This window comes from Scomber japonicus, chromosome 11 (genome assembly GCF_027409825.1).
Source record: "Scomber japonicus isolate fScoJap1 chromosome 11, fScoJap1.pri, whole genome shotgun sequence".
In the NCBI taxonomy this organism is placed as follows: domain Eukaryota; kingdom Metazoa; phylum Chordata; class Actinopteri; order Scombriformes; family Scombridae; genus Scomber; species Scomber japonicus.
The window spans coordinates 10,192,826-10,206,127 of NC_070588.1; the positions used below are offsets into that span (position 1 = coordinate 10,192,826).

The window sequence follows — 13,302 nt, forward strand, 5'->3', positions numbered from 1 at the left end:
ATGTAGGGCACTATTCGGCTGTAAGTGACTATAATAGCAACCAGCTGTTAAGTTGCTACGTGTGTGTATGTGTGTGTGTGTGTGTGCTTGTGTGCCTAGGCATACAAAATGCAGCATGCTAACATTTACAGACAGCAAGAGGCAGATCCAGACTCCAAGTTAGCTTACTGAGTAAAACACCATAAAAGGTAAAAATGGAAACTCAAGTGCAGGATTTTTTTTAAAGGTTTTCACTAGTCTCAGATTTAGTCCCATACTGATAAGATCTTTTTTTAAGTGTTGTTTTCTTTTCTGCTGTCTGCGTTTATCTCACTTTGTCTGTGATGCATTTTAATCTTTAGTGGTATTTCTTATGGTTAGGAAGGTTCCCTCCGCATTACATCCCTGTACTGTCGTCCTTATCACCATTTTGTGGTGCATCTGTCTGAATCAAGTATGAATGTTGTGTCTATGCGTTCAAAGCAAAGGTGAATGTGTGCATGCATGTGTGTGCTTGTAGGTTACACACATCCATATGGAGTTCTGGGAGAATGTGTGTGTGCATGTTGTATATTCACTGCAAGTGCGCGCATCCGTTTTCATGCGCGCCCCACATCTGATTCTATGTAACCCTTACCCCCGCCAGTGGCCTGTGGGTCTGTAATAGCCAGTAATTGGTCCCAGATTGTTTTTGAGGTTCGCGTATCTGCGAGCAACTTCTGGTTAACCGAGCCACTTGCTCAGAAACTTTGATTACAGGTCTGCTATTTGGAAAAGTGGTTAGGAAACCTCAGTTCTTTATAGAAGCTACCAGTTTCTATCAGCATAGCTTATGTCAGGGGTCTGCTCACCACATGACTTGTGTTGTTTACATTAAAAATGACTTGATACCCTCTTTTTCATTTCTGAAACAAGAACAGATACTGCAGTGTTGAGCTTTTTCTTCTTTTTGTGTTTAACCTGCAAAGCCTTTAATACTCATCAGCGCACCACTTTTGCAGTGTAAAACAATCAACTCTATCCAGTGTGCGGTCAGATGTCGTAATAACACAAAACACACATTTGAGCTCCTGTCAGTTACAAAGCTAACTGCTGCAAGGTATTCAAAGCAATCAACTGACTTGCACAGACGTGGTACAGCTGTTTAGAGTGTGTTTGGCAGCGTGGCAGTGAGGTTTGGCGAGTTCAGTTTGGCACAAAAAACCATGTTTGTAGGACTGAGAAGGGTTTATCAGTACAATAAATGCCATTATATTCCCTGTTATCAGTTTGTCTGTGTTGTTGTCAGAAGGGGTTTTCTCACACTGGAGGAGGTTCATTATCTCCAACAATGTCTGTTTTTTCAGCATGCTTTTTATCTTCACCTGTTGATTCATTCAGGCCATACACGTATTTCCATTATGTTTCAGGTTAAATTTAACAAAAGGACGTAATTGTATCGTAAATACATTTTTTGTTGATATTTGATCCAGTGTTTTTATTATCATGTTTGATTCATATGTTTAAGGTTTCCTTATTTTTATAATTAGGGAACTTAGTTTCATTATGAACATTTTTTGCTTTTTCTGAAAATAAACTAAGATTGACAGTTGTGTCCAAAGTACACAAATCTGAACTGAGGTTAGAGCTCCAAAACTGAAGGGCAGATTATGTCTGTCACAGAAAACTGGTTAATATAGGGAGCTTTCATTTAAGATTATTGATTGATTTTCACTGCATAGTTATTCTACTATTTGTGTCTATTATTTGTAAAGTGTGTTGCTCTTCTGGCAATGAACTGTTCCTACAGCAACGTAAGAATTGCAAAAGGGCAGGGAAGGTGAGGGGAGAAGGTTAAAAAGCAGAGAAAGTAGAGTAAAAGTCTTCTTTGCTCCATTTGCTGAAACCTAGGTAGGAATCTCGCAGGGGCGTGCTAGTTTGCCCTCAGTCTTTCTGTGTTCTGCGGCACACTCACTGCTAAATAGTGGTTATGTCAAAGATTGTAGAGGAACTGTGTGTAGCCATGTTAGATGTTGTTTCTTCTTATCATATTAAGATTTAATAAAGATATGTGGCATCTACAACATACAAGTCCTCTTCTTGTCTAATATCTGTGCCTACAATCATGTTTTGATGATGTGTTCACAGACTGTGAAACTCATGGCCTGGTCTGGTCTGGTCTGATCAGCTTTGCTCTTTATATCTACTCACCCCTCTGCCTCTTGTCTCAGGTGGTCAGCGCCCCGTCCAAGTCCTCATATCAGAATCAGGAAACCAACCCAACTCCCACCCCATTCAGTGGAATGCCCCTTCATCTGCTCACATCACCCAGTACGTCCTCAAATGGAAAGTGGTGAGTTTACTTAATGAGCATCCAAGCTACAGTAATGCTAACCTTAATAACTCTGGCACACCTCATTTTTCTAACATCCCATCATCACATTTTACAGAAAAATACTAATACCCCATGGAGGGAGGTGATGATCCCTGGTCATCTTAACTCCTACACCATCTCTGGTCTGAAGCCGGGCATTACCTATGAGGGTCAGCTGATCAGCGTGCTGCGGTTTGGACGCCGAGAGGTCACGCGCTTTGACTTCACCACCACTTATGGATCACGTGAGTTGAAGGAATCAACAATACTTGCTTAGTTGACACAACACTGTTAAACCAGCGTGTTAAGTATGTCCTGTTTATCTGACCACCCTTTCCATGGAAGCAAGTTTAGGCGTGGGTGTTTTTTTTCTGCATGTCACTGCTTAATGTTTATCTAATCCTACCCAACTTTCCACCATGTGCAAGGTACAAAATATGAAGATGTGTTTGCAATATAATAAAAAATATTTATTTATGTTAAAATTAACCTTTTATTAGACCAGGAGTTCCCCATAGTGATATAAAATCTTTAATTTGTGTGTCTTAGCCAGTGTTGCCAGTTCTGATCTCAGAGGCCGCAAGTAGCCAACTCTTGTATTTTCCATCTTCTTTCTTTTTCTGTCCCTTCTGTAGTGGCTACATCTCAAGGCGAGACCACCCCACCTCCGGCTGTGGTTGACACCTCAGAGTCTGTGACAGAAATTACCTCAAGCAGCTTTGTCATCTCCTGGGTTTCTGCCTCCGACACGGTCTCTGGTTTTAGAGTTGAGTATGAGCTCAGTGAGCTGGGACAGGGCACTGGACAACCCATAGTACTTGGTAAGTGCAGATGTATAGACGCATATATATGCAAACATATGTATTCAAATAGCTGAGGTGCATTTAAGTTGAAAAAAGATATTCACTCTCATTTCTCATATTTTAAAAGCCTTAATTCAACAGATTTTTTGTTTTAGAAATGTTTAAATGTATATTAAATATACATGCTTTGTTTGGGTGCTGATGTATATACTCAATTTTAAATAATGCATAAAGTTTATATTTATATGTTTTTTTCTCCTATCAGACCTGCCACGTACAGCTACCTCAGTGAACATTAATGAGCTTCTGCCTGGGAGGAAGTACACTGTTAATGTCTATGAGGTTACAGATACTGGGGACGACAACCTCATTCTTTCTACTTCACAAACCACTGGTGAGCACACAAAACACATGCTTTCTCTGATTTCATTTTCCCATCTGTCTTATTGCTGCTAGACTGAAATACTGTTTTGGACCTACAAGCAAAGTCATGAACTTGGGCCAGGGATTACAAATCAAATGATGCAATAAAAATGAAAAGGTTTTTATTTTCCTTGTCTTACTTACTCTCCATTTATTCCAAAGCACCTGATGCGCCTACTGACCACGACGTGGAGGATGTGGGAGAAACTTCAATCCTGATTAGCTGGGAAAAACCACTGGCTCCCATCACTGGTATGTCATGGCAAATGGAGCTGACAGTATTATGAGTCCCAGCCAAAAGTCCATCACCATTCTGTTGTTAATATATGGTCGCTTACTCCATGCAGGCTATCGCGTTGTCTACACACCATCAGTGGAAGGGGAAAGTACAGAGCTGACTCTGCCTGATACAGCAACATCTGTGACTCTGAGTGACCTGCGACCTGGGAAATTGTACAACATCAGTATCTACGCTGTGGAGGACAGCCTGGAGAGTGAGCCTATCTTTGTACAGGTCAACACCGCTGGAGATCCACTGCCAGGTAAATGACTGTGATGTGAACAAAGATGACCTAATGATTATGTAAAAGGTTGTTTTTTCTGTGAGTGTATGTTTCTGAGTCTGTGTGAGAGAGAGCAAGACACAGGTGATAAAGAAATAGCTTGTCCAGAAGGAAAAGTCTTTGGACTAGTTGGATGGATTCCTGGAGGAGCAATCCATTATATATATTTATATATATGTGTGTCTTTTTCTTCTTTTAAGCCCACACTAACAGTCTCCATGTGTGTCTCCAAACATCAGTCTGTGTATTCATGCAGTCTCTAGAGAACCACTGTTCTGTCATGGGCTTATATTTGCCAAAACATTGTCTTGGCCCAGTAGAAAAAATGACTTCCAAGAGACCACAATATATTTCTTGAGAGAAAACTGTTGCCACTTTGGTGTAATCATTGCCATAGTATCTGGAGAGGTTGTTGGTGCTTTCAAACATGTAGAGATTAATCAGCTATGGGAAATCCTATCCCCTTTGTTCTGTTAGCACCACGAGTGATGTGCACTGACCAAAAATTTCCTTTTTAGTAATTTTGACCCTCTAATATCATCTCTTGATTATGTGTCCACCCTGTTCTGCTGCACTGTTGGTTGAATCATATGAATTTGACTTATTACTGTTGTCATAATGGCACCCTCCAGAATCAACCTGCAAATCATCTTGTGGCCCATTTAGCGATTTAATGTAGAAGTTTCCAATTCCCAATACTAGAAGTAAAAGAGTTTTCCAATGGAAAGTGAAGTCATTGAGTTCACAGCTGTTGCGCTCTCATTCTGCTCGACTGGAGTTATGTAAAACTTTTCAGTCTGCCAGGTCCAACATGCTGTTGGCCCAGTCGTGCAGATGCTGGAAATGTGTATATGGGAGTGTGTGTGCTTGTTTGTGCAGCGTGTGTGATGGAATAAAGAGACATGACCTAGTTGAGAGTGTGTGTGTGCTGCCATCTTTCAATAGACAAGTGAATCTTCCTCTGCTGTGGCAGATGTACAAATGGCAAATGGACAGAGTCTGAAACCTGGCCTGAATCGTTTGTAATGACGAAAAGGTCATGCACAGTCAAGACATCCCCATTCATCTTAATTCTTTTCTTTTTTGATTTTTTTTTTCTTTTTTATCCCCTGCTTCCTCTCCATATCGTTATCTCATTTTGCCATTTGCTTCCATAAGCCAAGGAAGTCTTTTTACTTTTCTGTGGACTCTGCTTTATGAAAGTTCTACCATCCAGTCTGTCCAAAATATAATGCATTGTAATGGATTGACACTTTGTGGTCATGCACCTGATATATTATGTAATCCATAAGATAAAAACACATCAATGAGACCATAGAATTATTTTATCTACGTTTGAATTTAATTTCCACATACAGTATCTAACATTATTTAGGAGATAATATTTCAAATAGGACCTAATTACTTAGGAGTGTCTGTTAAATGTGACACAAGGCATCAGCATTTCTGTTACATAAAGGATTTATACAGTTTGACAAATCTTGCATTCATATCCTGATACTAAACAGCTCTTACAGAATCTAAACAGTAGGCTCTAATCTAAACATATATGTTATATTGTGGTGAGCTGCGGTTCCTCTCTGAGAAATGACATATTGACTTTCTCCATGCATTCTCAACTTTATTTCTAACAGCTGCATGAGATTTATTCCAGCTATTCCAACTATCCACAGTTGGGATTTAGACTAACTCAGCACTAAGCTATTACATGGACATAAGGAAACATGCATCTACTCAGATGCATGTTTCCTTAAGTCAGAACAAGTGAAACACATTGAAGGTGCAATGTGTGGAATTTAGTGGTGTCTAGTAGAACGGACTTGGCAGAGATAAAATATAATATTCATAAGTATGTTAATTTGGGTACAATCATCTGAAAATCACTCGTAGTGTTTTTGTTAGCTTAGAATGGGTTGTTTTTATCTACATAGGGAGCAGATCCTCTTCCAAGGAGCCTGCCATGTTGCACCACCATGTTTCAAGTAACCTAGAACATAAAAACCAAATACTGGCTCTAGAGAGGGCCTTGCACGTTTTTCACAAGTTTTCGCAGCCACCATAGGTTCCCCTACATGCTTGGGTAGGGTTGGGGGGCATTGTAGATTCCACTAGATACCACTTAATCCTACACTCTGCACCTTTAATACGCATGTATTAGGTGTATTCAAGCATGCACATGAAGGCTTGTGATACACAATTACTTTACAATGTCACTTAAGTCCTCAGAATTTTTTGTTTTAAATTTGTAATAATAAACATGAACAAATGTTGGTCATTTTCTTTCATCTATATGGACATTAAACAATTAATATTTTAATAAGCGTTTTCTTTTTTTCCCCTGTCCACAGAGGAAGTGGTTTCTCCCACAGACCTGCAGTTCTATGAGGTTTCAGATAAAAAGATCGTTCTGACATGGACTGGCCCATCCACTGTAGTGTCAGGTTACCGGGTCACGGTGATCCCTGTGGAAGAGTCTGGTTCCCCCCAGAGAGAGATGACTGTGCCTGTTGGCCAAAACTCCTACATTGAAGTGACACACCTACAGCCTGGAACACTCTACCGCTTCAACGTGTACACCATTCACAACGGAGAGGAAAGTTTACCACTGATTGGGGAGCAGACCACAAGTGAGTATGACAAACCACCCCCCAGCCTGCAGGGAAATTAAGACAGTAGGCTATACACGAAAAAAATGAGTTGTAATTTAGAACGTCATCAAACTTGACTGACAGATTGATGGATCCATCACAGTGAACATCTCAGTCATCTTTGTTCATGTTATAATTGTGTGATGGTGTAGTTTTAATGAAGGATTTTTTGTCAGTGCATCAAACCTGGAACACAAACAATGAGCAAATGTGGACATTGTGAAAATAGCAACTGTGTGGAACGTAGGACAGTAATCTTGAAATGTGTAGCGATGTTTGAAAGAGTTGTTGCTATGGTCCCAAAAACCTTAATGTATCCCTCACTTTTAACACTAACGGTGATTGACATGTCTTTTTTCAGAGCCTGATGCCCCCACAGATATCCACTTCAAGAACGTGACTGAGGACAGTGCTGTGATGCTGTGGTTTGCCCCCCGTGCCAAAGTCACCGGCTACCGTCTCTTCCTCACTCTTGAGGGCTCCACCCCTAAGCAGCTGCGCCTGCCTGCTCGCCTTACTGAGTACACCCTCCTCAACCTGAAGCCTGATACAGAGTACACCGTTACTCTACATGCAGAGCAAGACAATACACTGAGTACAGGAGAGAGTGCTGTGTTTAACACTAGTGAGTATCTGAGTCCTTAACAAATGAGTATTAAGTACTGTGGTCACTGTATATGGTTAAGGGGTAATGTGTTTGACAAAGTACAAATGGGCTATTGACATCTGACAGTAAATCCCTAAAATATTTGTAATGGTATTGAGTATTTTGTGAATTGAACGCCCACATATACATGTAAAAATTCAAGGATCTTCTTGCATATCATGATACAAAAACTGATACGAACACATGTGTACTCTCTGCTTGTAGACCCACCCATGGGCAACGCTCCACATTTCAGCACTGATGTGACTGACACGTCCATTATAATCTCCTGGACTCCAGTACCCCGCGTCGAATACAAGGTACGCTCACTGCTTATACACAGCATGCAAAGTTAAAGATATGAGGAGGTAGTGTATAATGTTCTCACTAGTCATGATTTTTTAGATTCTGCAACACACATTCATAAATCTGACTGTGTTTACCATTCTCTCTCTTAAAATCAGCTGCTGGATTTTTTGATTGCCCTTACATGCAAATTATGTTTTACCATTTGCTATTTAAAGCACATCCCAGTTATTCTTGCCTCAGGATAGGCCCCTTTAGAGTTAGCTAACATTGGAGCTACAAACCTCAGGGATGGATCTGATTGGTCAGAATATGTCACACTCGAGATGAGAATGTTCTGCTGGTTTCCATGTTCTTGGGAAAACATTGACCTCTGACCTTTACCTCCTGTATCCCTCCTTTTCTCCGTCTATTTGCATTAATCTCAGTTGACAGTGCGTCCCAGTGAGGGTGGAGAAGCCCCTAGGGATGTGACCTCTGACTCAGGAAGTATTTACGTTTCTGGTCTGACTCCGGGAGTGGAGTACACCTACAGCGTCCAGCCAGTCGTTAATGGCCAAGAGCAGGGAACCCCAATCACACGCCGCATTGTTACACGTATGTATAAACCAATAAATACTGACTGTCACTTTTTATTATTATTTTTTGCTTTTAGGTTCTCTGTTCCTCCTCTTTTGTTTTTGTTCCTCTGCTTCTCCTCTGACTTATCTCTTTCTTCTTCTCTCTAGCTCTGTCTCCTCCTACTGACCTCAACCTGGAGTCTAACCCAGGCACTGGAGAGCTCACTGTCCAATGGAACGGAGCCAGTACACCAGGTACAAACACACCAGCATACCCAAATGTGCATGAAAAAGAAATCAGTAGTTCACACTGACCATAGTATGAATAAGCAATCTGTGTATCGCTTATGTGACCTTTGATTAAATATTTTTATTTGATTTATTGCTCTTCTTTTGTTGACTGATTTATCCATCTGTCAGTGAGGCACAGTCTCTGAATATGTTGCTAATCTGATTAGCCAATCTTTTCAGCATCCCATATTTTCTCATGTGATGCATCCTCTCCCTTTTTCCCCTTAGACATCACTGGTTACAGAGTAACATGCACTCCCACCAATGGGCAGCAAGGAAACAGTTTAGAGGAGTTTGTGGAGGCAGGGCAGAACTCCTGCACCCTGGAGAACCTCAGTCCTGGAGTGGAGTACAACGTCAGTGTTGTTACTGTTAAGGATACTATGGAGAGCACTCCAATATCAACTATCATTACACCAGGTGGGTTTGAGAGATAAAATGTGTGTATTCAACATGTGACAGTCAAAAGAAGCATCATTTCAGAGATTTTCATGCAACTCTGCAAAATGCTGACATAGATACTATTTACCGTAGAAACAGCATTTCTAAAATAACACATTATGTTGAAAGTCAGTATGTTTAAATGGCACATCAGCTTTCAACATTTCAGCGATACTAGCTCAGTTTTCTCAGCATTGCCACTCTAACAGTACTAGAGAAACAGTACTAGGACTGTTTTGCAACACTAACGCTTGATTTTCTAGGTATATATTACGATTTTTTAATGGAGATGCTTCATTGAATAACAGTTGAAGCCTCACCAAATTGTAATATGTATCAGGAAAATCAGCAATAGCATTATCTCTTCCATTGGTGTGATATGTTGAATATCAACACTCCACTGGAAGTTGACAGTTTTTCGCTGCTCTTCTTGACCACTGCTTCTACTTTTTTTGTCTGTTGGTTTCCTCTTTCCGGCCCTTGTGTTCAACCACTTCCCCTTCCTCCCTCCCACAATTGCCTTTTGTTTGTTTGGTGTTTCTGCTGTCCTTTCTATATCTTTCCTCTTCCCTACGCCCCCACAATCCTTGCTCCACCTACACAGAAGTCCCACAGTTGACCGACCTCAGCTTCAATGACGTGACTGACAGCTCTATCAGCCTCCACTGGTCACCGCTGAACACCACAGCCATCACTGGTTATAGGATCACGGTGGTGGCAGCCGGCGAGAGCGTGCCCATCTTTGAAGACATGGTGCTGCCAACGACTGGTCAATATACAGTCTACGGGCTGGAGCCTGGTATCGACTACGACATTAGTGTGATCACTGTGACGGAGAACGGCGAGAGCGAACCCACCACGGTCACACAGCAGACTTGTAAGCTCTATGTTTCTGCCTAACCGAAAAGATTTCCTCTATAATGAATATTAATAAAACACACACATTTTTAAAATGAAATATTAGCTTGAGAGTGCCCGAACAGCATGTTCTTTAGATGCTATCTGAGTTGCCTGTGATGACGTCACAATCACAAATCACAGTGTGTGTGTGTTGAGAATAAATACGTAATAAGGTTCTTATTAACCCGATGACACGGTTCTTCAAAGCAAACCTTTAAAGTTGGTGATTTAATTGCACTGCATGCTGTGTTGTCAGTTTAATAATCCTCTGTCTGTGTGTGTGCACGTGTGGAGCATCTGGTTTTAGTTGAGGGGTTTTATCATACTGAGACTCATTTTGTCCCCCAATGCAAACACTGCATGTTCTTTCACTTTTATAATATCGTAAAACTTCAAACGTGGATTTACACTGACATACAAACATAAAAAACGAAAGGGTTTTCCCTTTAAAAGATGACAGTAGGAACACTTTTATCTGTTAGTTATATCATTATCTTCTTTTTTCCCTTTATTTGGTTTATTCTTGACAGATCATTTGTTTATAGAATGATTACATTTCTCTTATCACCCTTCACTTGAGCATTAGCAAATCTGTACATCTCCCATGACCTTATGAACTTTTTTTCCCCAATAGCTGTACCAGCCCCCACTAACTTGGGCTTCGGCCAGGTTGAGTCAGACAGTATAGAGGTCACCTGGTCCTCTCCTCAAGTTCCCAACAATGCTAACATCAACAACTTCCTCATTAGGTAAGAGAATAAACGTAAAGTGCTCTAAAAGCACAATATGGTATATGTCTAACTCAGATGTTATATTGAATGCACGCTGATTTTTAGTACATTCTTGTAGAAAACACATAATTTAACATCTCCTCCTCCTTATTTTTCAGGTATCACCCCATTGATGATGAAGACGATATTACAGAAACCAGCACAGGAGGCAACGGTGTCGTGCTGAGGAGTAAGTTCTAGCAAAAAATGGTGAATTCACAACAACACACACATACAAACAACTACATTTGTATTTATGTCTTCTTCACTGTTCACAGATTTGCTGCCTAACACTGAGTATCTGGTGAGTGTGGTGTGTGTTTACGAGCAGAGGGAGAGTTCACCAGTCGTCGGCACCCAGAAAACATGTACGTCTTACCTGATCTGGTAGTATCAGTAGTATATCAGTCCAGAAAAAGGCACTGATATCTTAAAGCAAATGAGACCCTTCAAAAAACATTTGCTTTGTGGCTAATGATTTTTTTTTTCTTCTTCTTTCTTCAGCTCTGGATTCCCCAGTGGGTCTACGTTTCTCTGAGATCCACACCAACTCCTTCACCATCCACTGGCTGGCTCCCCAGAGCAGAATCACAGGTTATCGTATCCGTTACCAGATGGTCAGTGGTGGAAGGACCAAGGACGAGAGGCTGCCCCCCTCAAGGAACCACTTCACTCTAACAGGACTCACTCCAGACACTGAGTACCTGGTCAACATCTTCGCAGTGAGCGGATCGCAAGAGAGCGTGCCACTCAATGGAAAACAGAAGACAAGTATGAACACTTTCAATTGTTCACCATGTTTAAATATAAAACCAGTACTGTCTTGATTTGAGTCATTATAATGTTGTAAATGTATTCTGTTTGCGTCTGTGTTTTTTTCCAGTCTCTGATGCTCCCACAGACCTGGAGGTGCTAGACTCCTCTCCCACCAGTATCACTGTCCGCTGGGATGCCCCTCCTGTCAACGTGCGCTACTACAGGATCACTCATGGAGAGTCAGGTGGGCTAGTAATGGAGAATAAACTAAAGTAACATGGGAATCAGTGCAACAAACTGTGGAATAGGTTCCTATGGTTTGGTAGTGGAGCAGCATGATGAGATCTAAGGCTCAAAAGACTGATCTGCCAAAAAAACACGTTTTTCATTCCTTTTTGTGTTTTTGTTGTTTATGTATTCTTTTTTTGTGTGTACATTTTGTACTTAAGTATTTTATTCTTACTTAAAGAAAATTACATTCATGATTTTTTTTTTCAAAGTAAAGATTCCCATCACTGTATGTCTGTGTATCACCAGTATTCAAATACTGACTTCACTTAAATGTATCACTTTTTCAATCTTTATCAAGGAGGTCACAGTAATCCTGAGATGTTCACAGTCCCTGGCACACAATCCACTGCAACAATCAATAACCTGAAGCCAGGCACTGACTACACTATCACCGTCTACGCTGTAACTGGAAGAGGAGACAGTCCGGCATCCAGCACTCCGATCTATGTCACGCACAGGACAGGTACACACAAAAGTAAGAAGCAAAACAATGTCAAGTATTTCCTCCCTATGTTTCCACTCATAGCTTTCTCCTCATCATCTCTCGATCCTTCTCTCGCAGGCGTTGACTCTCCCCCTGACATGAAGGTGATGGATGTGAATGACAACAGTGTCACGGTGAGATGGAGCCCAGCCCATGGCCCGATCAAGGGATACAGGGTGACTGGGGTCCCTAAAAATGGACAGGGTCCGTCTTTCACTGAGGTGGTGGCTCCAGGTATTGTATTTAATAAAAATCTTCAGTATGTAGTGATTTGTCCGTACTTTAGAGCTTGATAAGCAAGAAACAAGATGAGAAGTTTACAGCTACTCAGTTTAATAAAGTCTAATCAATGTTTTTTTGTATTGATTCTCTTTTCCAGACCAGACAGAGATTACTTTCTCAGGCCTGATGCCTACAGTAGAGTACACTTTGAGTGTTTATGCTCTGGGACAAGATGGAGAGAGCTCTCCAATGGTGGTGAATGCTTTAACAAGTAAGGGTTTACCATGTCTAGAGAGATATTTGTAAAATATTGTTTCAGTTTGTGTTTGTTTGGCAAAACAGCCCAGTTCCTGTTCTAGTCTGAAGTGACTGTCTCAAAATATGGAGCATTTTAATGTAATTGAATTTGCAGTATATAGTTATTATGTAATCTCTCTAAACCCTTAATCTCCACTCTCCTCACATGTTTAGATGTAGACCGTCCCAAGGACCTGACTTTCTCAGACATCGACTCCGCCTCACTGAGGATCACTTGGGACAGTCCTGAGGGAATTGTTACCTCATACAGAGTCTTGTATTCAAGTTCAGAGGAGGGCGAAAGAGAGCTGCGTCCTGCTCCTCGAGGAGATGCCGAGTCCACTATTATCTACGGCCTGCAACCAGGCACTGAATACACTGTGAAGGTCATTGCCCTGCATGATGACACAGCCAGCACACCATTGGTTGGAGTACAAGCTACAGGTAAGAAAGAAAATTATTTTCAAATATTTGTGGTAAACAATATGGCACATAGAGTGTGACAAAGTTCAGACACTAAATGAAAATGTGATTTTGGGCGGTATTATATTAATATGCAAACTCTGTCT

General features: G+C 41.0%; 1 protein-coding gene across 1 annotated transcript in view; it reads left to right on the top strand.

The window, feature by feature from the left end:
- fn1a (fibronectin 1a) overlaps positions 1 to 13,302 on the top strand; it is a 32,615-nt gene that overhangs the window by 11,661 nt on the left and 7,652 nt on the right. The window contains exons 13-34 of the mRNA XM_053328204.1: positions 2,190 to 2,311; positions 2,409 to 2,577; positions 2,968 to 3,153; positions 3,401 to 3,529; positions 3,721 to 3,810; positions 3,906 to 4,100; positions 6,470 to 6,748; positions 7,131 to 7,394; positions 7,641 to 7,735; positions 8,150 to 8,318; positions 8,450 to 8,536; positions 8,801 to 8,992; positions 9,618 to 9,890; positions 10,548 to 10,662; positions 10,803 to 10,873; positions 10,962 to 11,051; positions 11,188 to 11,454; positions 11,567 to 11,683; positions 12,029 to 12,193; positions 12,293 to 12,448; positions 12,594 to 12,707; positions 12,908 to 13,177. Of these exons, the coding sequence (XP_053184179.1) occupies positions 2,190 to 2,311; positions 2,409 to 2,577; positions 2,968 to 3,153; positions 3,401 to 3,529; positions 3,721 to 3,810; positions 3,906 to 4,100; positions 6,470 to 6,748; positions 7,131 to 7,394; positions 7,641 to 7,735; positions 8,150 to 8,318; positions 8,450 to 8,536; positions 8,801 to 8,992; positions 9,618 to 9,890; positions 10,548 to 10,662; positions 10,803 to 10,873; positions 10,962 to 11,051; positions 11,188 to 11,454; positions 11,567 to 11,683; positions 12,029 to 12,193; positions 12,293 to 12,448; positions 12,594 to 12,707; positions 12,908 to 13,177 (3,615 nt within the window). The remainder of the gene's footprint in view (positions 1 to 2,189; positions 2,312 to 2,408; positions 2,578 to 2,967; positions 3,154 to 3,400; positions 3,530 to 3,720; positions 3,811 to 3,905; positions 4,101 to 6,469; positions 6,749 to 7,130; positions 7,395 to 7,640; positions 7,736 to 8,149; positions 8,319 to 8,449; positions 8,537 to 8,800; positions 8,993 to 9,617; positions 9,891 to 10,547; positions 10,663 to 10,802; positions 10,874 to 10,961; positions 11,052 to 11,187; positions 11,455 to 11,566; positions 11,684 to 12,028; positions 12,194 to 12,292; positions 12,449 to 12,593; positions 12,708 to 12,907; positions 13,178 to 13,302) is intronic.